Raw genomic sequence first — 25,687 nt, forward strand, 5'->3', positions numbered from 1 at the left:
GCTGCTTCACGACATCACGTTTAAAACGTTTGCCTCTCCATGGGATCAAATGAAAGGCAACAAATGCAGTGCTGTATGCGGAACTGAGAGAATAAGGCTAAAGCAAGTGAATTGCAGAGGAGTGGAGCCTGTGGGCTAAAGCATGCTGTGTGCAGCACCTGGAAGCTGCGAGATGTAAGGCTGAAGCAAGTGAATGCCAGCTTCTTGGGGGTCAGGAAATCATAGGATAAAGCAGCGTTTTTATGCCACTAGCAGGGACCTGCTCAATGCATATGCCTTTGTTTCCGTGAGCTACAGGGGTGGCCCCCACACGCCTCGATTGCATAACATTTTCTTCTACTACCTGCTTCGATGCATGTAGAATCTCGAGGATCGGGTGAGTTTAAGGTTTTGTGTTTCAGATTGCCTAGATTTCAGTGATTAGAATGATTAAACAAAGAAAATACTTTTGTAACATTCCATTAGGACTTTGGTCTCAGTATTTACTGATTTCAAACACACATTTTTAAAACTCAGTCTCTGGTATCTTTACAGAGCCACAGTTGTCACAGACTCTGTACACTTCGTTCTCCTTTTTAATCACTGCATTTGTAGTCCTTTACTTCCCTCACTGTTTTTTAAAATATTTTATGTCTGCACTTGTCAGCAACTACAAGAGTTTTTTTTACTTGATGTTTCTCATAAAAAAAGGGAAAATACATATTTACACATGACGCTTTAACGTATAGCTTTTACTTTTTGTAAATTTGTACGTATTTCCACACATCATATTCTATATTTAAATAAGATACTCATATATTTGACAAAATCAAAAATATAATAAGAACCATTTAGACCAATTTGCTTAATATTGTACTCTTAGGAAACAGTGAAGTTTAGCTTCATTATATACGGATGCAGTTTAAGCCTCTGATTCTCACTAGTCTGAGTCCTTATTACTTTTTCTGGTGCCCTCTGGAAACTTGAATGAACTTAAGTAAAATACTTAATCAGGTTGTTTCTGCATTGTCATCCCCCCCCAAAAAAAAAGACTATTCCCCAGTTGCATATCAAGTTAAATCCTCTGCCAGGAGTGCTTTTATGTCCTATAGCCTGGAATGAGTTGGTCTTAAATCCTGGTTTTCAAATCCTGCCAGCTTTAGTTCCCATTGAGTGGTGTACAGTTGGCTAAGCATTTCCAGGGCAAGCTGGGTAAAAGGAGAATCTCAGTTCATCACACACCAGCAACTCACAGTGGTTTCTTTGGTGCCTATAGGGTCAGATTTCTAGCAATTCCAGCTACAAATCATCTGTTTGGTGTAATAGTTGGACCATGGGAATTCTGGGTTTGCGGTGAGATTAATAGCAGATGCCTTTGACAATGTGTTTGTGAGGATGTGTGCTTTGTCTTATCCCCCCTGATTGACTGATTGAGATGAAAAAGAACATCAATTAAGAAACCTACGCTGACTTTGCTTGAGATGGCTGGAGGAGCAACTCTGTGGACCCAATCTAGCAAATTGATCAGACGTTAAATGCAAACCCCTCAAAATAATTCATCTTTCTTGAAAAAGCAAAAGAAAACGCTGACACCACAAATTGCACAATGAAAGTTAAATGGAGCAGATCCTTGTCGCTATAATGTGACTCCATTTTTTATTAATGACACAGTATTCCGCATTGTGTATTCAGTGATGGTTGATGTATTGAATATTGTCTGCATGAGGCCAGGGCGCACGCCATAACTTAATGGGCCCTGTATTTTTCAGCATTATAAGATAAACAGAAAATGCATCTAAGATGTCTTAGAGTATAAAACTGGCTTTACATTCCAGTGAGACAGACTTTCAAAATAATGCCAACATAAGGGTGTTGTGAAATACACATGAGCTGAAACCTTTACATGTGTTCCATGTTTGTGTTAATTTGATTAAATACAATATTTCACAAAGCCCAGGTTCAATTATACTTCAGGAGAATTTCTAAGGGTTGCAAGAATATACACCCCCCATACACTTTTTTAGATTTAGTTTCAATATCAGCAGGTTCAAGTTCAAGAACAGATAGCCTTTTATAGTTTAAAGTGATAGTCAACTCAGGCTAGTAAGGAAAGAGAATTACCATTTCAGCATATACATTTCCAATTACTTTGCTTATTTCAATTTTAAATGCAAAAAAACATTTTTTATTTTAAACTACATGTGGTGATTTTGAGGGTAGAATAAAACCTGTTAATATTTCTTCTAATCCATCCACACAATACATTTTTGTCTTATTTAGGGATCAGAAATACTTTGTATGTATTTTATTTTAATTTGTTCTTCTGAAAGTTCGAATGAGACACCATAAAATCACCAACATTCATAACAGAAATATATTTAAACCTCTAATTAATATATATAGTGCTAGGGTTTTATGCTATGTTATAAAATGTATTTTAATGATGGAATTCATAATTACTGGTAAATAATTTTACATGGAGAACTATAGCAGTATATTTCAACAGTATATGTTTTTAAGGTAAATTATTTGGTGTGCTCCACTTTTTAAGTTAACAGGAATGTCTGGCATACTGCCCAACGTGGATAAGCCAAGTGAGATGAAGATGAAGAACATGCTTTAGATTGTATAACCCGTGTTACTAGTGCATGACTGATATAGAAGGACACTCTAACACAAAAGCACCTCAGAGTGCTGGTATAAAGGATAGGGTCACATAAACGATCTTACTGAAAATGTAACTAACAAAGGAAGACTCAGAAGAAATATTATTTTAAGTACAAAAATTTGCAGTCAGAACCAAAACCAGAAGATATTCAACATAAATTGAAATGATTTATTAAAAATGACTCCTTTTAGATATATATATTTATTCCAGTTATGTGCCCTTTCCTTCAGTGACAATCACTTTGATTTTAAAGGTGAAAGTATTATGGACATTCATAGCAGGAAACATCATTTAAAAGTACAGTTGATTTGATTTGTTTAGCAATCAGTAATTTGTGACACAGACGTTATTCAGCCAGAGATCACAGGAGCCTCAGATATTCCAATATCTGACTCCAACTCAAAGAACAGAATATTTATGAACCATCACATCAAGTAGTTGTTGTTTTCTTCAATGTGCACAAAATGCATCATGATCAAAGAGGAATACGCCATCTTAGATGATTTTTCTCTTTATACTGAATGGTATATTTTTTTCAAAGAGAGGGATTGCAATCTGAGTTTTTTCTTCAATGTGTGAATTTGCTTTTTCATCGTAAACATAAACAACCCTTTATGCAATAACTGTGCTACACTTTCCCCACTTATTCAAACATATTACAATCAAGAAAAAAAATCCAGTACCAGTATTTAATTCTAACATCAAATACCACAGAAAATTCCTTTATTTTTTGGCAAACACACAATAAAACTTTAAGCACTGAGTTGCATGGGAATAGAGAGCATTTCCATTTCACTGCAGAGATCTAATTCAGGAATTTTCTTCAAGGACATATAGGCTGGGCTGGGAGTCAAAAACCAGTGAGAAATGACTGTGAAATAAAAGTGAATTTGCTAACTCAGTACAAAGTCACAACAGCAGGATAGATTAAAGGTGAGAAAGGGTGGAAGAACGTTCAATCCATATAGTGTCACCACAGAAGCACGAGATGGGAGACTGAGCTGTGTGGGAGAAGAGATGCTCTGGTTTTATTAACACAAACCTGGGGAGAAAATACAAAACAAAGATGTTGAGAAGCAGAATCTTTCTTGGACTCACCAACACACACACACAAAAAAGATGTTTTTAATGATTTTGTAATCTCGGGTTGGCAAAAACTTTGTGTAAGGGTCTAATGTTTATGAAAAGTAGGGTATTAATTAATTGTAACCCCCAACACAGTGCTGATAGAGTTAGCTGGAATGCTCAGATACAGTGAGGGAAAAAAGTATTTGATCCCCTGCTGATTTTGTATGTTTGCCCACTGACAAAGAAATGATCAGTCTATAGTTTTAATGGTAGGTGTATTTTAATAGTGAGAGACAGGATAACAACAAAACAATCCAGAAAAACGCATTTCAAAAAAGTTATAAATTGATTTGCATGTTAATGAGGGAAATAAGTATTTGATCCCCTATCAATCAGCAAGATTTCTGGCTCCCAGGTGTCTTTTATACAGGTAACGAGCTGAGATTAGGAGCACTCTCTTAAAGGGAGTACTCCTAATCTCAGCTCGTTACCTGTATAAAAGACACCTGTCCACAGAAGCAATCAATCAATCAGATTCCAAACTCTCCACCATGGCCAAGACCAAAGAGCTGTCCAAGGATGTCAGGGACAAGATTGTAGACCTACACAAGGCTGGAATGGGCTACAAGACCATCGCCAAGCAGCTTGGTGAGAAGGTGACAACAGGTGGTGCGATTATTCGCAAATGGAAGAAACACAAAATAACTGTCAGTCTCCCTCAGTCTGGGGCTCCATGCAAGATTTCACCTCGTGGAGTTTCAATGATCATGAGAACGGTGAGGAATCAGCCCAGAACTACACAGGAGGATCTTGTTAATGATCTCAAGGCAGCTGGGACCATAGTCACCAAGAAAACAATTGGTAACACACTACGCCGTGAAGGACTGAAATCCTGCAGCGCCCACAAGGCCCCCCTGCTCAAGAAAGCATATGTACAGGCCCGTCTGAAGTTTGCCAATGAACATCTGAATGATTCAGAGGAGAACTGAGTGAAAGTATTGTGGTCAGATGAGACCAAAATCGAGCTCTTTGGCATCAACTCAACTCGCCGTGTTTGGAGGAGGAGGACTGACCCCAAGAACACCATCCCCACCGTCAAACATGGAGGTGGAAACATTATGCTTTGGGGGTGTTTTTCTGCTAAGGGAACAGGACAACTGCACCGCATCAAAGGGACGATGGACGGGGCCATGTACCATCAAATCTTGGGTGAGAACCTCCTTCCCTCAGCCAGGGCATTGAAAATGGGTCGTGGATGGGTATTCCAGCATGACAATGACCCAAAACACACAGCCAAGGCAACAAAGGAGTGGCTCAAGAAGAAGCACATTAAGGTCCTGGAGTGGCCTAGCCAGTCTCCAGACCTTAATCCCATAGAAAATCTGTGGAGGGAACTGAAGGTTCGAGTTGCCAAACGTCAGCCTTGAAACCTTAATGACTTGGAGAGGATCTGCAAAGAGGAGTGGGACAAAATCCCTCCTGAGATGTGTGCAAACCTGGTGGCCAACTACAAGAAACGTCTGACCTCTGTGATTGCCAACAAGGGTTTTGCCACCAAGTACTAAGTCGAAGGGGTCAAATACTTATTTCACTCATTAACATGCAAATCAATGTATAATTTTTTTGAAATGCGTTTTTCTGGATTGTTTTGGTGTTATTCTGTCTCTCACTGTTAAAATACACCTACCATTAAAATTATAGACTGATCATTTCTTTGTCAGTGGGCAAACATACAAAATCAGCAGGGGATCAAATACTTTTTTTTCTCACTGAAAGTAAGAGACATCATAGGAACAAATAGTGATTACGCTAAGCGGCACTGTGGTGTATGCTATCATTATGAATGTGAACAGGTTTCCTCTGGTCCTATTCATTCTATGTCCCGAATTCCATTGCTCCAGGGTGCACTGTTATCACAATCCAGTTGTTAGAATAGACAGACTATCTTTATAAGCACATCTTCAATAAAATCAGAAACTATTAAAGTCAGATATTACCCATTAGTGGCACAGAAAACAGAAAAAGAAAAAAGTATTTATATGTTTTTTGTTTTGTTTTTTTCAATACATCAGGTTGGAGCACATTGTCAGTAGGAGAAACACAAAAACATCTGCCAAGTGGGACAAGTCATATTCTTTAAATATGTATTCCATTACTAGCACTGCTGCAAATCACTTTTTGTCCTTGCATAGTAAAAAAAGCTAAATAATACATTATCTTGTTTATAAACATGGACCTAGATGAGGATGCTTTCTGAACAGCTGACACTATCTAAGGATACTCTATTTATGCAAGTTTGTATTTTCAGTGTTAATTTACAATGCCATTCTCTCCCTTCATGTGATCTAGTTTGCTTCCACATTCAGGGTGCTGTTGTCCTGTAATGCAAACGCCAACGTGTGTTAAGTTATTACTCTTCTTGTTCCTCATTTACCTTCACAGTCAAAAGCCTGCAGGACCCTAGTGTAACTGGGTCCAAGCCATGACATGTAACTCCCCACGACTTTCAGCAGCTTCTGGGTCCCATCAGTAAACATGAGGTCGGTGTCACCATAGACAGAGGAATCAAAGAGAGAAAAGCCCTGAGTAACATTTCCAAACAGCCTCTGAAAAAGAAAGACATACTTTGTTATTTTAAATTATGTAGAGACTTATAAAATCCTAGCACTGTTTTATTTTGTCCCTGTCTAGATAATACATGCAAGTCTCCTGTTAAATTTGTTGTTTTAAAGAAAATAATACCTTAACCCAAGGTTTACAATATCCTGTGAAAATAAATTCAAAGAAACACATCCTTTATGCATCCTTATATTGTATAAATACACTGCTATTAAAAAAACCAGAAAACAATATTTGCAATACATTTTCCATTTCTAATCAAATTAATTTGAGAAAATAGAAATGTATATAAAATATACATTTCAGCAAACACACTACCCTATATATTATATTGTCCATATCTGTCAACTTGTACCTGAAATATATCTCAATATTCATCAGTAAATATATCTTATATGTATTGCAGCATTTATTTTTCCATACATTTTTTAACCATGCCTAGCATTTATAAATTATACTTTCACAACCTGTGTCTTTAAATTTCCTTTCTGTAACATTTGTTCTATTCTGAACAGTCCATGTTACTGAAAGGACCATCTTTTTGTTGTCTCAGCATAAACTTAAAGGTCAGCACTAGCAGACATGGTGCAGTATGTTCAAAACCTTAACAGAGCTGCCTACCAAATACTTTAAATCTCTTACTATAGTGCAGTGCAGATCCAGGTATTCAATTGACTGATTGGACAGCTAATGAGATGTTGTCACTCTGTGGAATCAATCACCTTAAAATTACTCATTTTGTTTTGGAAACATATCCGACTTGTCCCGTGAACGCAGTGAGTGCCAGGCAGGATGTACACAACACACTGCTCTGCACTAACCTGAGCCTTGTTGAGGAACTTGTAAACACGGCACTTGTCCTCAGGGCGCACCACAACGCCATTTGCTGGCACTGCAGCCATATGGCAATTCTTGTGTTCGCTAAGGCCAGCTTCTGTACCATCCGGACACAACAGCTTCAGATCCTCCAGCTCCAAGTCTTTCGCCCAGGACTCTGGGTTTTTTCCTGGAAGCAAAACAATGAAAGAGGATTTGTGCTGTTCTCGTGTTACATTCTGTTTTGTTATACATATTTCCCCCTTTTCTGAATAGGAAACAGGACCCAATCTATATTGGGCAAAAAAATATAAAAATATATTGTTTACTTTACTGAACTTTTCTGTGTAAACTATTGTTGTTGTTTTTTTTTTTAAATACAGTGGGGTTTTTTTACAGACCAAAGAGTTTAAATATACTTTTCTTATTGCTAGAAGCTCAGTGACCCAGAAATGTCATTGAGCCTTTTTGAAAGAAACCTTCAGAACTGGCCTCCACAGTTTTGCAGTTTGTTCCATACGCACACATATCTTTCATTTAAGTGCCTCCTACTCTGTCTGTGCCTTCTGGTCCTGATCTGTGTTGAAACTGGAATAATAATTTGAGTTCTTTCTTTTTTAAAATCACTTCACCATCCAACATCATAATTAACCGCCTCTCCCCTCAACCCACCAAAATCTATTTTTACGGTACTATTTCAATGTACAGAATACTAAATAAAAACATGCTAAATTCTCAGTTATTATTGGCTTTGAAAAGTAATTAGTTTAACATTTAATAAATCATCTGATTCCTCATCTGAAGCCCTCACAAATTGAAGACGGCAAATTCAGCAGGGATATTGTGCTTAACAAAAACTTCAATGCTGTTCCCGAAAGTCTATATTAAGACAAATCCTGGTTCTACTATTTAAATAATCTTCATGAGTTAGATGAGAGCTTAAAACTGTCCCACTGAGAATAAAGACCTTTATTTTAGATTAATTTACTTTATTTCAGTAGTGTATTATATAAGTTGAATAAAACAGATAAGATTAATCAAAACGAGACTGGGAAAAATAAGGCATTAAAAAAACTGCCTTGGGCAGACTCGTCATAACTGTCAGAAATTTATTTAAGACCCAAAGGTGGAAGAGAGACGTAATACTGTTGACTGGCTGTGAAAGAAAATGGTTGAGCACTGCCATCTAGTGACTGTAAAGTGTTTCTGATCCGTTCTATAGAACAATGTATTGTATTTACTTCCTTCAGACTAATATTGTCTGTTAGAACTGCATTCAGCTTCCACTATCAATATCCTCACAATTTCCTGATCGATGCCTAAGTGATAATGTTGCACTGTAAAAAAAAAAAAAAGTATTGTGGAAACTTACCTCAATCTTGTGATGGAATCATTTTTAGTTTGAATTCAAATTACAGTGATATCCTCCAACTCACACTGAAAATGTAATAAAGTACAAAGGCACTCACCATTCATGTTATCAAAGACAGTTGAGTGCTTGACAAAAGCTACATCTCCAAGATTTTCAGCCACACATCTAGAAAAGCAAAATAAGTGTTTTAAAATTCCTATCTTTTTCATTACTTTCTGATCATTTTAGATTTTTGCTGTATCTTTGATTCAGCAGCTGTCACAATGTATTATGTATTTTTTTCCACCAGCTTTTTTCAGAGCAAGGGGATGTTCAAATTAATCAGAATGTGGGAACAATTTAAGTACTAATACAGATTCAAGTTTAAACTCACAATGTCAGATGAAATATAAATAAAACATAAATATAAATAATAATATAAAAGTGAATATTTTTTGTAACTAGATTTTTTCATTCTCTTGTGTGATTAGTTCCATTGTTATTCTTGTTATGTTCATTTTAAATTCCTTGATCTGAAACTCCACTGGAAAGAAAAGTAAAATGCCATTACTCATTTAGTTTCTTTATTTGTTTATTATGTGCTGCTTGTGCAAGCTTTAGCATTCTGTAACTCAGATGTGTGGTCTATTTGTTTTATAAAGTATATAAAGAAATATATATATAAAGAAATTAATGAAGAGGAACATTTGTGACGGTAGGGGCAGCAACTGGGAACACTAAGAGAACTCTAACTCTGAATATTACATTGCACATGGCAGACCAGTGCCAAAGTAGGGTAATATTACAGCTGTTTAAAAGTGCCACACTGCAAGGAATTACCGACTCCAGGTGGAATCCTTTGCATGTTTTGTGAAACATTCAACAACACAGGATATGAAAACAAACAAGAAAATGGGCAACCTTAGTCATCATATGTATTTTAATATATGTGTTTGCTTGTAGGCAGCCACAAGACCTTGAAATCAAAAGTATTCTTTTAGGAGAGCAGGTCTACGATTTCACAGTAAGCACAGCTTGTCATATTGACAGCCGTCTGTGTAAATGTTTGTCTGTGAGCCACGAGGGGCTGATATTTAGTCCCCACCAAAGAAGGAGCGGAAGCCTGTTTGATCTCCAGAATGGTGGCTTTCCATCTGTATTAGCAAAACAGGCTGTGAAATCCAATCAAGGTCTACAGCTGTGAGAGAGTTTAGAATGTTCTATTTTTGGAATGTTCTGGATTTCCTTTGTTCTTGGAGTGCCAGGGATTTTTTTGTAGGTGAAAATAAGATACTGTTAATCAGAGTATCTATAGAAGGGATCTGTAACCCTGGTCTTGGAGTTGCCACAGACCTGTAGGTTTTAAAAGTAGCTTCAAAACACTCAGAACAAAACAAGTAGAGTCTTAGAAAAAAGGGAATTCATTCTAATTTAGTCAAATATATATATTTTTATATATTTATAGCTTTGCCTAAACAGAAGCCAGAGGACTCCTAACTAGTGGAACAGAAACAGAGTGAAGACGGTTAAGGTTAACCTCAGGGCCCCTGCCTCCCCAAAATGTCTCTCTGAGGGGTTGTTGGCACAGATGTTCCTGTCGTTGTCATCCCCGATACAGGCCTCGCAAAGGTTCTTGGGATTTTTCCTTCTGGGGTCATGCTCTGGGTCCTTCACTCCAGGGACACAGCTGTAGCCAAAGAAGTCCCCCACAGCTGGAAAGACATTGGGAGTTGGGCAGGGAAACAAGCAAACAGAATTGTGTAATACATTTTTTGGTTTGTTATTATTTGGTCATTTATTTAATTGTTGTTTTATTGTATGTATTTGTTGCTATTGTAATCCACAAATACTAAATAACAGAGACTGCACGGAATTCTCACACCACAGCTGTTATACCAATTGGCAAACGCCAGCAATAGCAACCAGCTAAATCCAAACTATTGAATGCATTCTACTCAACTCCATATCCATGTTTTCTTACCTTACAATTAAAAAGGCCTGTTTATTTTGTACTCTACCTTTTGGGAAGTTGCACTGTTCATCCACGCTGATCTGTGATGTGTTGACCAGGAAGCCAATGGGCACTGTCCAGCCAACTGTAGTTTGGATGCCTGGGTGGCAGGAGCTGCGTTCATGCATCTCCAGCAGCGAGAGGTCACTGGAGGATGTCCTTGCCAGGGCCACCACATAATAACTGATGCCATCTAAAGCAAGAGGAGTCAGGACAAGGTAGCCTTGAATAACATTTTGTCCACGCTCTCCACTACACACAGTGCAGGCTGTGGTGTACGTGGAATTTAAAAACTGGACTGATTTCCATTATGACCATAAAAGAAGTCTGATGCAATAACTTGTGTTGGAGAGGATTATTTATTTTTCTATTTATTTTTTTAAAGTCTTAGAATTGGTTAAATCGCAAACCTTAAACTATAGGTCCAGCACCAATCCTTTTATTTTTCTCAAAAGGGTATATTTTTACTGTGCATTTTTAAACATACACAACCTCTCCAAGTATATCTGGCAATATTTCTTATTGTAACTTCATAAACCTACAGATAACCGTGAAAACACTGGGGCAGGGAATACCTTTCAGAAGCATTACCAGATTTAAGATGCCCAGATCAGCAAATTAATCCTTTGGAAAAAAAAAAAAAAAAAAGTGTTGTAAGAGATGGGACAGTATCGTGTAACACTGAGCATAACAGTTAAAGTAACAGTCCAGCAAAAGGAGCTGGCTAGGGCTCCATTGTGGCCTGTTGTGGAGCTTTGTCGCCAGGGAGACAAGAGGGATTTGAGTGCTGGGTTATTTAATCCTGTCCTAGGATCTGCTTGCTGTGTCAAATATACTGAAGGCACTCACCCACTCCATTATAAGACTCTCCAACTGCTAGTTCTAGGCCATAGCACCAGCCTGCAGAGTAAATATCATCAGCCCGCATTGAGGCTGCATCTGCTGTGCCATTCTGTAAAGGGAAAAGCCAACAGAGTCTGTAAACACAGGCCTGCTCCCCCACAACTCATACTTACCATTACACTTCTGTCAAGCTATAAAAAAAAACATTTACCCATACAGAATATATTGTAATATCAAAACATTAATATTGAATAACTTTTTTTTTTTTTAAATAGAGAGTATATTTTAGAATTTATAAATGTACATATACATTTATTTCAGCAAACATTGACATCTCTTGCATACACATCCAATATATTTAAATACACATCTAGGTATTTTAAAATGTTGTATTTTCAACATGTTTTGCAATATATTTTTTCTACACATTGTTTATTATTATTATTATTATTATTATTATTATTATTATTATTATTATTCTGTAAGGCATTTTCTCTGCAGTCACATCAAGTTAAAACAACGTTTGAGGATGTATTGATAATAATAAGGATTAGTACAATGTACTGTATGTTACAAAATATGGTTCAGTTCTGGTTCATTATTTTATGCTGTGAAAAAGCATATTTTATTCTTTGCAGTATAATAAGGATTAGACTGTGAAGTGCGAGATGTCGGTAAAAGGATGATAATTCATTGATGTGATTTTAATGCCAGTATGGTTATTTTTTTTTTAGCAATTGTTTTGAACTGAGCATATGCATGAGGCTTTAATCGGCATAAATTGCTGTTCTGATTGCAGAAAGCTGTCTCTCTCTGTTTCACAAAGACCACACTGTACCTTAATTTTCTCCATGCAGTCTAGAGTGCTGTACGCCCTGGTACACTGCAGTCTGCCAAAAATATTCTTCATGGTAGCATTGCCAGCAAGATCCAAACATTTTTGCTCCTCTGCATCTGATACCACACACCATGTGACTGTGTGACAATAAGAGAAGGAAAAAGCTTTTTTGTTTGATACAACACTGCTTGGTTCCATGATGTGTCAATGTTTTCCCCCTCTTCCTCAGGAAGGATTTAATTAAAGCCTCTGAACTTGCAAATTAGGTGCACTGCTGTCTTCCTAGTGGAGGCTTTTTTGTGTGTTTTAGTGTTTAGTGTTCAGTTATTTTCATTATATATACATATATATATATATATATATATATATATACACTCACCTAAAGGATTATTAGGAACACCTGTTCAATTTCTCATTAATGCAATTATCTAACCAACCAATCACATGGCAGTTGCTTCAATGCATTTAGGGGTGTGGTCCTGAACAATCTCCTGAACTCCAAACTGAATGTCTGAATGGGAAAGAAAGGTGATTTAAGCAATTTTGAGCGTGGCATGGTTGTTGGTGCCAGACGGGCCGGTCTGAGTATTTCACAATCTGCTCAGTTACTGGGATTTTCATGCACAACCATTTCTAGGGTTTACAAAGAATGGTGTGAAAAGGGAAAAACATCCAGTATGCGGCAGTCCTGTGGGCAAAAATGCCTTGTTGATGCTAGAGGTCAGAGGAGAATGGGCCGACTGATTCAAGCTGATAGAAGAGCAACTTTGACTGAAATAACCACTCGTTACAACCGAGGTATGCAGCAAAGCATTTGTGAAGCCACAACACGTACAACCTTGAGGCGGATGGGCTACAACAGCAGAAGACCCCACCGGGTACCACTCATCTACACTGCAAATAGGAAAAAGAGGCTACAATTTGCACAAGCTCACCAAAACTGGACAGTTGAAGACTGGAAAAATGTTGCCTGGTCTGATGAGTCTCGATTTGTGTTGAGACATTCAGATGGTAGAGTCAGAATTTGGCGTAAACAGAATGAGAACATGGATCCATCATGCCTTGTTACCACTGTGCAGGCTGGTGGTGGTGGTGTAATGGTGTGGGGGATGTTTTCTTGGCACACTTTAGGCCCCTTAGTGCCAATTGGGCATCGTTTAAATGCCACGGCCTACCTGAGCATTGTTTCTGACCATGTCCATCCCTTTATGACCACCATGTACCCATCCTCTGATGGCTACTTCCAGCAGGATAATGCACCATGTCACAAAGGTCGAATCATTTCAAATTGGTTTCTTGAACATGACAATGAGTTCACTGTACTAAACTGGCCCCCACAGTCACCAGATCTCAACCCAATAGAGCATCTTTGGGATGTGGTGGAACGGGAACTTCGTGCCCTGGATGTGCATCCCACAAATCTCCATCAACTGCAAGATGCTATCCTATCAATATGGGCCAACATTTCTAAAGAATGCTTTCAGCACCTTGTTGAATCAATGCCATGTAGAATTAAGGCAGTTCTGAAGGTGAAAGGGGGTCAAACACAGTATTAGTATGGTGTTCCTAATAATCATTTAGGTGAGTGTATATATATATATATATATTTGTTTTAATCATAAATGCGTGTTTCATGTGAATACATTTAACGATTGGCTCTAGGACTTTGATGCTGTCTTCCGCTGTAACACATTCACCAGTTGTTTTGAATGGGAGGATCACCTGAAATAAGTTGTTTTGATACTCTGTGAGTGCTGTATTGATCTGTACTGCAAAACATTTTAAACATAAACACACTAAGAGCTCAGAGGGCAATTAATCCTTCAACAGGCAGGGAATCTGAGGCCCAGAGCACTTACTGGTGGTTTTCAACAGGAATTTAAAACTGACTTAAAGGTAATTAATAAAAAAGACACCAGAAAATAAAATAAACTGCTGTATAGTGCTGTTTGGATCATCTTTGAAATAAGTTGGGTAGAGCCATGCTACTTTCATAGTAGAGATAACATCTCTGTAACATTTTGTTGCCTGCAGACACCATTTTGACAAATAATCTATGAAAAATAAATACCTCCTAAGCACATTGACAGCAGGATTTTTAAATGGTGCAAAATAAAAGTTATTTTCAATGTAAGCTTTAGAGATTGAAAACCAAATTATGTCTTTTGTAGAAAGTATATGTGTGTGTGTGTGTGTGTGTGTGTGTGTGTGTATATACACACACACTACTGTTCAAAAGTTTGGGGTCACTTAGAAATGTCCTTGTTTTCCATGAAAACATACATGAAATGAGTTTGAATAGGAAATATAGTCATTGACAAGGTTAGAAATAATGATTTTTAATTGAAATAATAATTGTGTCCTTCAAACTGTGCTTTCATCAAGGAATCCTCCATTTGCAGCAATTACAGCCTTGCAGACCTTTGGCATTCTAGTTGTCAATTTGTTGAGGTAATCTGAAGAGATTTCACCCCATGGTTCCTAAAGCACCTCCCACAAGTTGGATTGGGTTGATTGGCACTTCTTACGTACCATACGGTCAAGCTGCTCCCACAATATCTCAATAGGGTTGAGATCTGGTGATTGTGCTGTTCACTCCATTATAGACAGAATACCAGCTGACTGCTTCTTCCATAAATAGTCCTTGCATAGTCTGGGTCATTGTCCTGTTGTAGGAGGAAAGTGGCTCCAATCAAACGCCGTCCACAGGGTATGGCATGGCATTGCAAAATGGAGTGATAGCCTTCCTTCTTCAAGATCCTTTTTACCCTGTACAAATCTCCCACTTTACCACCACCAAAGCACCCCAGACCATCCCATTGCCTCCACCATGCTTGACAGATGGCATCAAGCACTCCTCCTTTTTATTTGTTCTTCTTTGCGAACACCTCAAATTAGATTTGTCTGTCCATAACACTTTTTTCCAATCTTCCTCTGTCCAGTGTCTGTGTTATTTTGCCCATCTTAATCTTTTCTTTTTATTGGCCAGCCTGAGCTATGGCTTTTTCTTTGCAACTATGCCTAGAAGGCCAGCATCGGAATCGCCTCTTCACTGTTGACGTTGAGACTGGTGTTTTGTGGGTACTATTTAATGAAGCTGCCAGCTGAGGTCCTATGAGGCATCAATTTCTCAGACTAGACACTCTAATGTATTTGTCCTCTTGCTCAGTTGTGCACCGGGGCTTCCCACTCCTCTTTCTATTCTGGTTAGAGCCAGTTTGCGCTGTTCTGTGAAGGGAGTTGTACACAGTTCTGTACAAGATCTTCAGTTTCTTGGCAATTTCTGGCATGGAACAGCCTTCATTTCTCAGAACAAGAATAGACTGATGAGTTTCAGAAGAAAGTTCTTTGTTTCTGGCCATTTTGAGCCTGTAATCGAACCCACAATTGATGATGCTCCAGATACTCAAATAGTCTAAAGAAGGCCAGTTTTATTGGTTCTTTAATTAGCACAGCAGTTTTAGCTGTGCATACATAATTGCAAAATGGTTTTCTAATGATCAATTAGCCTTTTAAAATTGTAAACTTGGATTAGCAAACACAATGTGCCATTGGAACACAGGACTGATGGTTGCTGATAATGGGCCTCTGTACGCCTATGTAGATATTCCATTACAAATCAGCCGTTTCCAGCTACAGTAGTCATTTACAACATTAACAATGTCTACACTGTATTTCTGATCAATTTCATGTTATTGTAAAGGAAAAACAATTTGCTTTTCTTTTGAACACAAGGACATTTCTAAGTGACCCCAAACTTTTGAATGGTAGTGTATATATTACCCCTTTGAAAGGAGTTTAAGTGACCTGAATGAGTCTATGGAAATGACTTTGTAACAAAGTTCTTATTTTTCATCTTAGGAAAATTGTAATATATATGAGTATTGTAAGAAGTCTAGACCAAATTAAAAATATCTGACCAAAATCTCAAGGATGGCAGCTTTTTGTTTCCTTCTGCCTAATGCAAATATGCCAACAAGTACTGTGTTTTTAATTGGTGTTTGGCAAGTGAATCAAAGTGTGGATGTGGTCTGATTAATGAAGATTTAAGTGTAGGAAAATTAAGGTGGAGCAGATGTCACAATCTGGTAACATCAGATTTCAGTTTTCATTTTCCCTTTAATGTGTAAAGCAATTAATCTCTCTAGTGTGTGTAGTGCACTGTAGTTTGTAGCAATCCCTTCTAAGCATATTATTTCTAACATTCAAAGGATATATGTGGGGGGGGATGCAAAAGGGGGAAGAGGTTAAAAAAAATTCCATTGGCAGGCAATCATTATTTAGAGTGTTAATTTGCTCCTTGAAATTGTTCTTTTTCGTGAATTTCTCAGTTTTTCTAATCTTATTAAGACTGAATCCTACCGTGGTTAACAGTAGGACCAAAGCAAAATCACTCAGGATTGGGAAATTGGGTGTTCCTTATTCAAATAAAATGATTAAAGACTCAAGGAAGACTATTTATAATAATTTAAAATTTATAATAATGAGAGATCAAAGAGCTTGCTGAGTACTTTGAAATCTAATCAGCATCTATAATTCAATTAATCAATGCCAGTGCTATTGTAACACATTTTCGCATGTATCTCACTCTTTGGCAGTATATGAATTCAGGCTTAATGCTATAGATGCGAGTGTAGAGCTATGCACAAATGCAACACAGATGAGGAATTAACAAATCGCAGGCTTGTTAGATTAAGCCAACTTTATTGAATAATGCAAAAAATACCACCACAAATAAGGCTTAGTATTTTTTTTTTTTCTTAGCAATATTCCCTCCCCACTTCCACAATATAAGGATTAAAATTAAAAATCAGGCTTAAAATTATCTGAAGAGACAATAATGCAGTCTATTGAATTTGTAACTATATAAAACCACTGTTGCTTCTCTGTCGATTTGCATTATTCTATATACCTAGCAGGCCCTTTCCAACTATATAGACCCAAATTACCTGATTTTTGTATAGGCCAACAGCACTTGGACTATTTTCCAATGTGAGTGGAAGAAAACATCCAACTTACTTGTGTTGTCGTGACACGAGACTCTGGCGAGCACGAGTAGAAAGAGAAATTTCCTTGCTGGATGGTCCATCTTGTGTAAGGAGCTCCTAAGTGGTATTATCAAACTCAATAAGAAAAAAAAAGCTCACATTGCACTGGTTTTATAAGCCGATCACCTACAAAACACTGAGGGAGGGGCCCAAGAAGAATCCAACCTTAATTAGATTTTTTTTCTTATTCTTTTTCTTTTTAAATTACCTTACATTGCTTGATTTTTTCATTTGATCAGGATGGTCGTCTAGCATTTCTCTTTCAATTACTCAGATCTGATGATATGTGATTTGCACACTCCACCTAACCTGGCACCAAGCAGGTCATTTTTTTCTTCTTCTCATTTTTATGGCTTTATAATTAAGTCCTAAACAAATGTCTTTCTGTGGGCTACTAATGCCCCCAGATTAAATCTCGTGTATTTGGAATAGGAAACGTGGTCCCGGCTTTGATTAAAGTTAGGCCCAACAGGAGACGACAGCAGCTCCCATTGTCTCGGTTCTCTCCTGAAGACCCTTATAGGAAAAACATATAGGTAACCTGATATCTCAAAAGGGATTGGAAATGATTTAACCCTCCACAAAACAAAAAAAAAGAAATCAAGAATGAGAGTGTGCTGTTGCAGAAAATGCTATTTCATGATGACTTTGCCACATTGCATAGACTTTCAAAAATCACATTATAGAGCGTTCCTAAATACTACATTTAAAAAAAAATGAATGGAGTTCTGACATGCAAGTTTCACCTTGTACCATCTACTGTAATCCATCCTAAACAAATTAACATCTTGAGAAATCACAAACTATAAACAAAATTATAACATACCTTGTAGTGTTACCAAAACATACTCCTAACAAAAACAAAAAGGACAACCTCCAAAAATATTTTCCTTTCTTTATTGACAAGAGTGTAGATTTGTACAACATTTTAAAATAACGAAATACCAGACTCCTGAAGTCCCTGCTTTAGCACACCTGTAACAAATCTAAACTAAAAATAAATTAATAATAACACATTTAACACAATATAACCTTCTTCCACATAGCACAACCTGGGAAGTTAACAGGAAAAGGTGTTTTATAGATCATAATAAAGAAATTGGCTGGAGGACATCATGCAAATCATTATAATAAAGGGAAAAGCCTAAGAGCGAATTAGTCATTGGTTATTCCATCTGCAACTCATATTTATTTTAATATTTATTTCCCCATCCGATTTGTCGAGAGCTGTGTTTTTGTATACTTTGTGGCAGGAGCTCAATGAGTTTCATTAATCAGTGATTTGAAACCAAACTAAATTACAGAACATCAATTATTTTGCTTTGCTCTGCAAGGAAGGATACATGTGCATTACTAATTATTCTGATACACGGCTGCCTAATCTCTTAACAGCAAGTTTCACCGAGGCATACGAACACTGCAATAGGACAAAGCTGGGGGGGGGGGGGAGAACAAAAAAAAAAAAAAAAAAGTTTTGTTTAAGAAAATCAAGGCAAAATCCTTAAGGAGAGGTATTCTACTTAGCTTAAAATCAGAAAGGCTAATTAGACAATATGATTATTTCTGTAATGAAAAGGAAATGATACAGGCAATGCAGGACCACATTATGAAACTAACACCAATTAATTTCCAGTATCTGGAAAACAGTGTTAATTAAGTTAATTAAACCCTACCATGAATGAAAAAAGCAAGACCAATATGTAACCCTTTATCAGTTCATATTAAGTGCAGGTTACAAAAGCCACACAACTGGGCACACTCTGAAGACCATCTATAGGATGAGTAGTCACCATTGTATTTTTATATATATATATATATATATATATATATATATATATATATATATATATAAATTAAATAAAAGGCCATGCTTTGTAGAAGTGCTGGATTTAAATACTTGAAAGGTTTAGGAATAGAAAAAATATATATACTGCTACAACTTTCAACATAGGACACTGGTCATTGCAGAAGACATCCAGTGAACTACTTCATTATTTCTCCAAAACTATACCCTTAACATCTTACCAATTCAAAATTTTATGTAGCAAACCGCCATATTTTTATTAAAGAGTACAAACACTGAATTAACTTGAAACACTTACCGACAAGAACCAAAATAAAATGTAAAAAATATACGCTGGCCTTCTGTAAATAAATAAGTGGAGTGTACAGTGCATGCACAACGCAGAAATGCAACTTTCTTGTTTGAAGCAAGGAGTTCCTACACAAGACAAATAAAATTAAATAAACACACAACAAACTGAAATCCACAAACAGAAACAAAAATCAATTGAACTACAAAGAAAAAACTAATCACATAATGGTAATTTTGTTAATATCAGACAAGTGTGATTAACTTGGTAATATGTTCCCTTTCTTTTTCATCTTCAGTACATTCACAGAATCTCTAGCTAAAGCAGTGAATCACATACTACTAGAAAGTGCTAGTGTTTTTAAAATAAAGGCTTTGGTAAGTGTGCAGTCACTGACAAAAGGAGATCACTTGTACATCACAAATACAATGCCTCTGTGGTTTACAGCCGGGGGGAGCTGACAGTGAAGCTAAAACACCCAGAAGAGAGACCCCAGGGCCATGCCAGTCGCTGCCCCTGCGAGCATGCCCAGTGCCACATCTCCGTTGTCATCGCGGTAACGCTCACGGACCACGACCTGATTCACTCCAGGGGCGGGGTAAGGGCCTGGAAAACATTCACATCAAACTGCCTTGGAGATTCCATTTCAGTTTTTTCCCCCCATTTATGAATACAGTGGTATCAGTTAGAAGTGTGCTGAGATGAATTCTGCATTCACTTTTTCCATTCAAATCTCTGCTTAGTTACGATAACCATGCATGATTTTCAGATCATCTTCTTTTCAACTGTGAAGAGGAGAGCTATGTATTTATGCTTTCCTGTGTTATACACTAGGATTCACAGTATTGGCATAGAATGTACTTATTTTATTACACACACAGAAAAAAGCTCTGCCCTTCCCAAGACCCAAATTACTGCTTTCCTATAGCATATAAAATTGAGGCATGAAGACAAGAAATGGGAACAAGTAACAGCTGGGTATAAAGATGGCACTATGACAGCAATCCTTTAATATTAACAATCTCCCTCTCTGCTACAGGCCTCCTGTTCAGCACTAAAAGGGTTATAGTTCAGAAATATTTAATTCCAAAGACTAAAGCCAATCATATATTGTTAATATCAAACATAAATCTGGTTCCAGATAGGGTCAACCAGTAAATTCAGGTTGAGCCCTATATTCCAGACAGAACTGGTTCACTATATCACAGCCAACTGCGACCAGGGTTTCCCACCGGGGTCAGCTTGAATTTGAACAGGGTTTCCTTAGCTTGCCACAGAACAGCAACCACTGTGACTTACCAAGTGTCTGTGAGCACTGCTTTAATACCAGAGAGAGCTGCATTGTTCCTCAATATAATGCTTTGGCTCTATTGTTTACACTGGGGACTCACAGCATGAAGACAAGTGGATGTTCTGACAGTGCAGACATGGACTGTGTCAGTGGCCATGAGTTGAGTTGATCAGGGCCATATTAAAAGAGTATGAAAATATCTAAACTATTTTACCTGGGTATTGGTAGGGATAAGCAACGGCGTAGGGCTGTCCATTAGACGCATACACAATCTGTGACCCAGGAGGAGGTGGTTGGCCGTAATTCCCATGATGATCATAGTTAAAAACCTGCAAAAATCCAAGGCACTAAATTAACCAACTTTGTATTGTTTTTAAGCCATAAATCTTGCAGCGGATTGCATTTCTTTTTTGACAAGACATCTTTTCAATGAGTCAACAGGCTGTTGTCACGGCTCCTAATTCACATTAAGATCTGATTTCCTAATGTTAATTTTAAAGAGCAGTCTTGCAATGCTGTTCAGATTCTGTGAAACCAGTAGAGACTAATGTTACATTACAAGCCCACCACAAATTAATATGTAGCAGACTGTCATGTACTATGTACACAAATGCCCATATTTACCTGTGGAGAAGGAGCATATTCTGCATAGGGGGGAGGAGCTGTGGCCATGGCTGCTTCTGACAAGCCAACCTGAGGAGGATTTGTGACCTAAGGAGAGAAATTAAAAGTAGTTATCTGTCACATTGTCACCTATTCCATAAAATAAATGTTAAATATATAATTTAAACCTTTTCATGTTGTGCCTATAAACTACACAATTTCTCTATAAACAGTTTTATTCAGCATAGAAATATTTAAAATTACTTAGAAATGCAACTAGAGATGAAGGTTAGTAGTGCTATAAAACTAAATTACAGGGGAGAATAATTTTGTACAGGTCTCCCAGAAAAAATCCAAGAGAGCTATTCAGAACAGAGGGCAGAAGGGAAATGTGATTACAGAAAGGGTTTTGAGCATTTAAAATGGTTTCTGATATATATCCCAGGGAGTCTGTGTTTCCAAGGAAATATCACAGTCAACATATCTTTGTGCTACAAGAAAACACAACCTCAAAATAGCAGATGTTTTTATTAAATGGCATGCAGTACTGAGGCATCGTGATGTTTAACAGTTGTAATTGTGCAGTGGTAATTGTTCTTCATTCCCTGCTTACATCTCCTTATTCCTCCAGTTAAGAAAAAAAATGGCATTAAATATTCACTTTGAACCAACGGCTATCTCAAGACAAGTTTATTCCCCTTTTAACACTCCCCAAAGGGGAGAGGGGATTGCTTTTGAACTCTATAAATGATCATAACCCAGTAAGATATACAGCTCTGCAAAACATACTCACCGTATTTACTCTGGCATCCTGCAGGGCCATTGACCAAGCCCTGCAATAGACAAAGACCGATGAAGCATCACTATTAAGCAGTATCCATTTCCCCTGCATTCCTGTCTAAAACAGTTAATCCACCTGCCATAGCAACCTGTCTGTAGTCCTGAAGTCCGCAGAACTGCTAAAAAAGGAAAAACCTTTGTTGCCATGTGCTCAGTATGGCATTGGGGACACTAAGAAGCTATGTGCGGCACTTTTAGCAGTATAGAAAGGCTTAATTTGGCAATAGGCCTGCATACTTGCCAACCTGACTGCATAATATAGGGTGGTATACTTGAGTTCAGGTTTTCAAACTCTTCCTTAAAATACAGGTAATTTAATTGAAATAAACAAAACATGTTAGGATTAGGCTCAGGCAGGCTTCTATAACTTTGATCCTGGAGATGCCCAATCAAGCGGGTTTTATACATCACCGTAAACTCTTACATTTAAAAAGACGTCCATTTCATACTATTTGAGGTAGTAGGTTGAATCTGTTATAATGGAAGGATTTTGTCCGACTTACAAGGCGTCGTCTGCACTTTCTGCACAAAGGTTGATGGTCCTGCCTTCTCTGCACACTAGCTGCAGCAAAGAGTCTCGGCTTCTGCCCTCTGGTGGGGTATAGTCTGAAGACAGAGAGAAGCTGTGAAAGTCAGACTGCATGCTGTCTTAGTATCAATAAGAATGCATAAAGTTGCATTCCATAACAAATGAAGAGAAGACTAAATATGGCATTGTGTAGAAGAAGTTTGTTTTTGTTTATTATATTTTTATATACATTATGTTTAAAATATGTGCAATTGTGACAATAAAGGTGGGAAAGCTCTGTTTAGGGTTCTCTCTCTATTGAGTTGTTATCTTTGCCTTTCTGTAAATGTCAATTGACATTGGATAGTTCACTATCTAGGCTCAACGAGGTTAAACTGAAGACAGACACTGCCCTTTCCCTGCCCTGAGGTTTACTAGTCTAGGTGGTCTACCTCGACACTGGCCTCCAGTGCGGATATTGATACAGTCCACTCTCATATGGATCTTGTCCTCCATGTCCCTGCGGTGCTGGTCATCATAGAAGATTAAACGGCCATCAGACCACAGATCAAACCAGTTCTTCTTCCATCTGCGCAAAATGGTACCTTGGGAAACAAGAAACAAAACTATATTTTATATGCAAAACTGAGTCCTCTGAATCAAATATGAACCACCTCCCCAGACTCCAATTGCCAAAATATTCAATTGATCCATATCAAACCCACACACATAGAAATGATGCATTCAAATCAGACAATTTCAAAAAGATGTGGGAAGCTTTCCAAAAGCATACCTTTGAGAATGAAAGAAATGCATCCATCAGGTTTATCAACAAAGTGTTGCTTCAGTACTGGGACTATTATTTCACAATATTTATAAATAGGTCTGCCAGCTTCTTATGTGCTCTATATTAGACTTTGAATGTCTAAATAGAATTGTTATACCATGCTTGCTTCTTTATTAAATCGTGTTTATCGGCTGATGATGAAATTAGGTCAAATATTCATGTAACTATATATTAATTACCCATAACCCTTTTAAACTTTTCCTGTATATTAGATATTGTCAAAAAGTTGCTTGTTTTAATAAGATAATAATATTCTGTCTGTAGATATGTCTGTTACTAAACTTAGGCAGAAACCTAAACTTCTGACAATTACGGGTTGACACTGACGAAGGAGTTATTTTATAGGATTATAATAATTATATGGATTTGATGATAGGAATAATTGAGTGCAATGTATACAACAGTCACTAGGTGACACTACAACAAAATACTAAATAAAAAAGTGCTGCATTTATTCTAAACATCTTTATTCGATTTTAAAACGAACAGACAGACAAAATCTGTATTTTGCAGAAATTAAATGCTATAATGTATACCGTTTATGCCGCGGGATAGTGAGAAGAAAGTATAAATAACACGGATGGTTCTTACTGGGAAGTTGGGTATAATTCCACCAAATTCAATCAAATGCATATTAGAAACACTGCTTTGCTGCCCAGATCGCATCTTAATAATTTTTAGAAAATTTGTATTAGGACGATTTTTAATAAAGAAAGACGGCATAGATACATACTTAGATAAGTGCTTTGTATCAGTTTTAAATGGGATTGGTTACACTAGACAACATACACATGTTCTAGCTGCTCAGATCATTTAATATCAGTATTTACTAGGAAGATATTGATTTTCTTTTTTCTTTTTCAAATTATATATGTCGAAGTTTCTTGCTCTGTATATATTATGATAACTAATGATATGAGTCTTGGAAAAGATTAAACTTACAAAAACTCACGAGATATGGGGATGTTGTTTCTATAGACTCTAAATTCATAAATTAAGTTCAAATATATAATTATCAATAAAAATCAATAAAGCTAAATAATAATCATGAAACGTGAAAGACAATATGTAAACTGCCCAAGGCACACAGAAAGTAATTGCTCCTGGTTTGAATCTGGATTGTTATAGTTTATTGTCAGTTTACTCACTTTGTCTGTGAAGCCATCCGCTTTTAACATAAGCCATTCCTGCAAATAAGTTACTGCAAGAGAAAAACAAACCGAGTGTTAAACACTTTTAAAAATACAATGTGTAGTCCTACAGAAAACTATTTGTTCGGCCTAGCACGACAATAGAAGTAGTTAACTGAATCACTTCCTTTATGACTTCAACATATTTTCATTATAATCAGAACATGCTTTACAATAAACAATAATAAGTTTGCTTTGCTCTCATTTAATGTATTGTATTATTTATTTGAATATTACGTTATGTTAATTATGTTAACTTGGTCCGACGTGTGGATTGTGAATTGTAGCTAGCTGGCAGTGAAATCGAATTAATGGAATTCGTTTCTTACTTAAAAAAAATAACATCCTGCTTTCTCGAATAAATAAATTTAATTGTACGTATGAATATTTGGGAACTGTAGTAACAGGGGTCAGCTACTACTAGCTAGGTAACATGATCAGCACGAAGAGTAGAAAAGCATTGCCTGTATGACTTTGGATTTCAAGATTTTGATTATTAACATAACAACATTTAAATACATCACATAATTACAAACATCACCCCCACAAAAAAAGGCTTTAAACATAAATACCTGTGCCTATAGTCCCCCGGCTCTTCTCGACGTTTTATATAAAGTCACAAGTCTAACGTTGTTTGTTTTGAATGACGTCACCACCACTGCATCAGCTGATTGCACACGTAGTGGTATCGGGAATTGTAGTCCATTGGAATATGACGTTTAAATGCAAAGGTATGGGGATTTGGACTTGCGCCCCAGCTATATTATTTGTAACAAAATGTAGGCTATGAATCTGTGCGCACACTCACACGCACACACACACACACATATATATATATATATATATATATATATATATATATATATATATATATATATATATATATATATATATGAGAGGCAGGGAGGGAGGGAGAGAGCGCGCGCGCGCAGACATAGTAGTCTGAAAAGCGGGGACACTATTAAAAAGAAAAATCAAAAATAGTCGTTTTAAATTTACAGTTTTTAAGTTTACAGATGGCGTGGAGGACTCGCGGTACCCCAAAATGCACTTCTCTCGCTAAAGTTAGTCATT

General features: G+C 37.0%; 2 protein-coding genes across 3 annotated transcripts; both read right to left on the minus strand.

Moving 5' to 3' along the window:
- Positions 1-2,786: 2,786 nt before the first annotated feature.
- On the minus strand, positions 2,787-17,311 carry otomp (otolith matrix protein). The gene is made up of 9 exons (XM_066708997.1): positions 17,213-17,311; positions 12,194-12,330; positions 11,362-11,464; positions 10,520-10,705; positions 10,039-10,213; positions 8,620-8,687; positions 7,156-7,340; positions 6,150-6,321; positions 2,787-3,689 (listed from the first exon to the last, which is right to left on the minus strand). Exons 1-9 carry the CDS (start codon positions 17,280-17,282, stop codon positions 3,679-3,681), a joined length of 1,107 nt encoding a protein of 368 aa, XP_066565094.1. The 5' UTR covers positions 17,283-17,311; the 3' UTR covers positions 2,787-3,678.
- An 813-nt stretch (positions 17,312-18,124) lies between these two features.
- On the minus strand, positions 18,125-25,293 carry plekhb2 (pleckstrin homology domain containing, family B (evectins) member 2). Of its 2 annotated transcripts, XM_066709004.1 has the most exons (9): positions 25,186-25,293; positions 24,572-24,624; positions 23,029-23,181; positions 22,572-22,674; positions 22,022-22,061; positions 21,250-21,336; positions 20,840-20,954; positions 19,344-19,462; positions 18,125-18,674 (listed from the first exon to the last, which is right to left on the minus strand). In XM_066709004.1, the coding sequence occupies exons 2-9, from the start codon at positions 24,606-24,608 to the stop codon at positions 18,627-18,629; spliced, it is 702 nt and encodes a 233-aa protein (XP_066565101.1). In that variant the 5' UTR covers positions 24,609-24,624; positions 25,186-25,293; the 3' UTR covers positions 18,125-18,626. The 2 variants fall into 2 exon arrangements, with proteins under 2 accessions (XP_066565101.1, XP_066565102.1); XM_066709005.1 differs by lacking the exon at positions 18,125-18,674 and having other exon boundaries at positions 19,323-19,940; positions 25,186-25,292.
- Between the last annotated feature and the right edge of the window lie 394 nt (positions 25,294-25,687).

The sequence above is a fragment of the Amia ocellicauda genome, chromosome 7, assembly GCF_036373705.1.
Source record: "Amia ocellicauda isolate fAmiCal2 chromosome 7, fAmiCal2.hap1, whole genome shotgun sequence".
NCBI lineage: Eukaryota > Metazoa > Chordata > Actinopteri > Amiiformes > Amiidae > Amia > Amia ocellicauda.

Excerpts from the sequence above, each read along its gene's own strand:
- otomp (XM_066708997.1), bottom strand. The coding sequence starts at position 17,282 with ATGGACCATCCAGCAAGGAAATTTCTCTTTCTACTCGTGCTCGCCAGA. Across the intron at positions 11,465-12,193 it reads ACTGCATGGAGAAAATTAAG|AATGGCACAGCAGATGCAGC; the intron begins GTACAGTGTGGT and ends TTCCCTTTACAG. Across the intron at positions 10,706-11,361 it reads AGAGTCTTATAATGGAGTGG|ATGGCATCAGTTATTATGTG; the intron begins GTGAGTGCCTTC and ends CTCTTGCTTTAG.
- plekhb2 (XM_066709004.1), bottom strand. The coding sequence starts at position 24,608 with ATGGCTTATGTTAAAAGCGGATGGCTTCACAGACAAA. Across the intron at positions 22,675-23,028 it reads CACTGGAGGCCAGTGTCGAG|ACTATACCCCACCAGAGGGC; the intron begins GTAGACCACCTA and ends CTCTGTCTTCAG. Across the intron at positions 22,062-22,571 it reads GAAAGTGCAGACGACGCCTT|GGCTTGGTCAATGGCCCTGC; the intron begins GTAAGTCGGACA and ends TGTCTATTGCAG.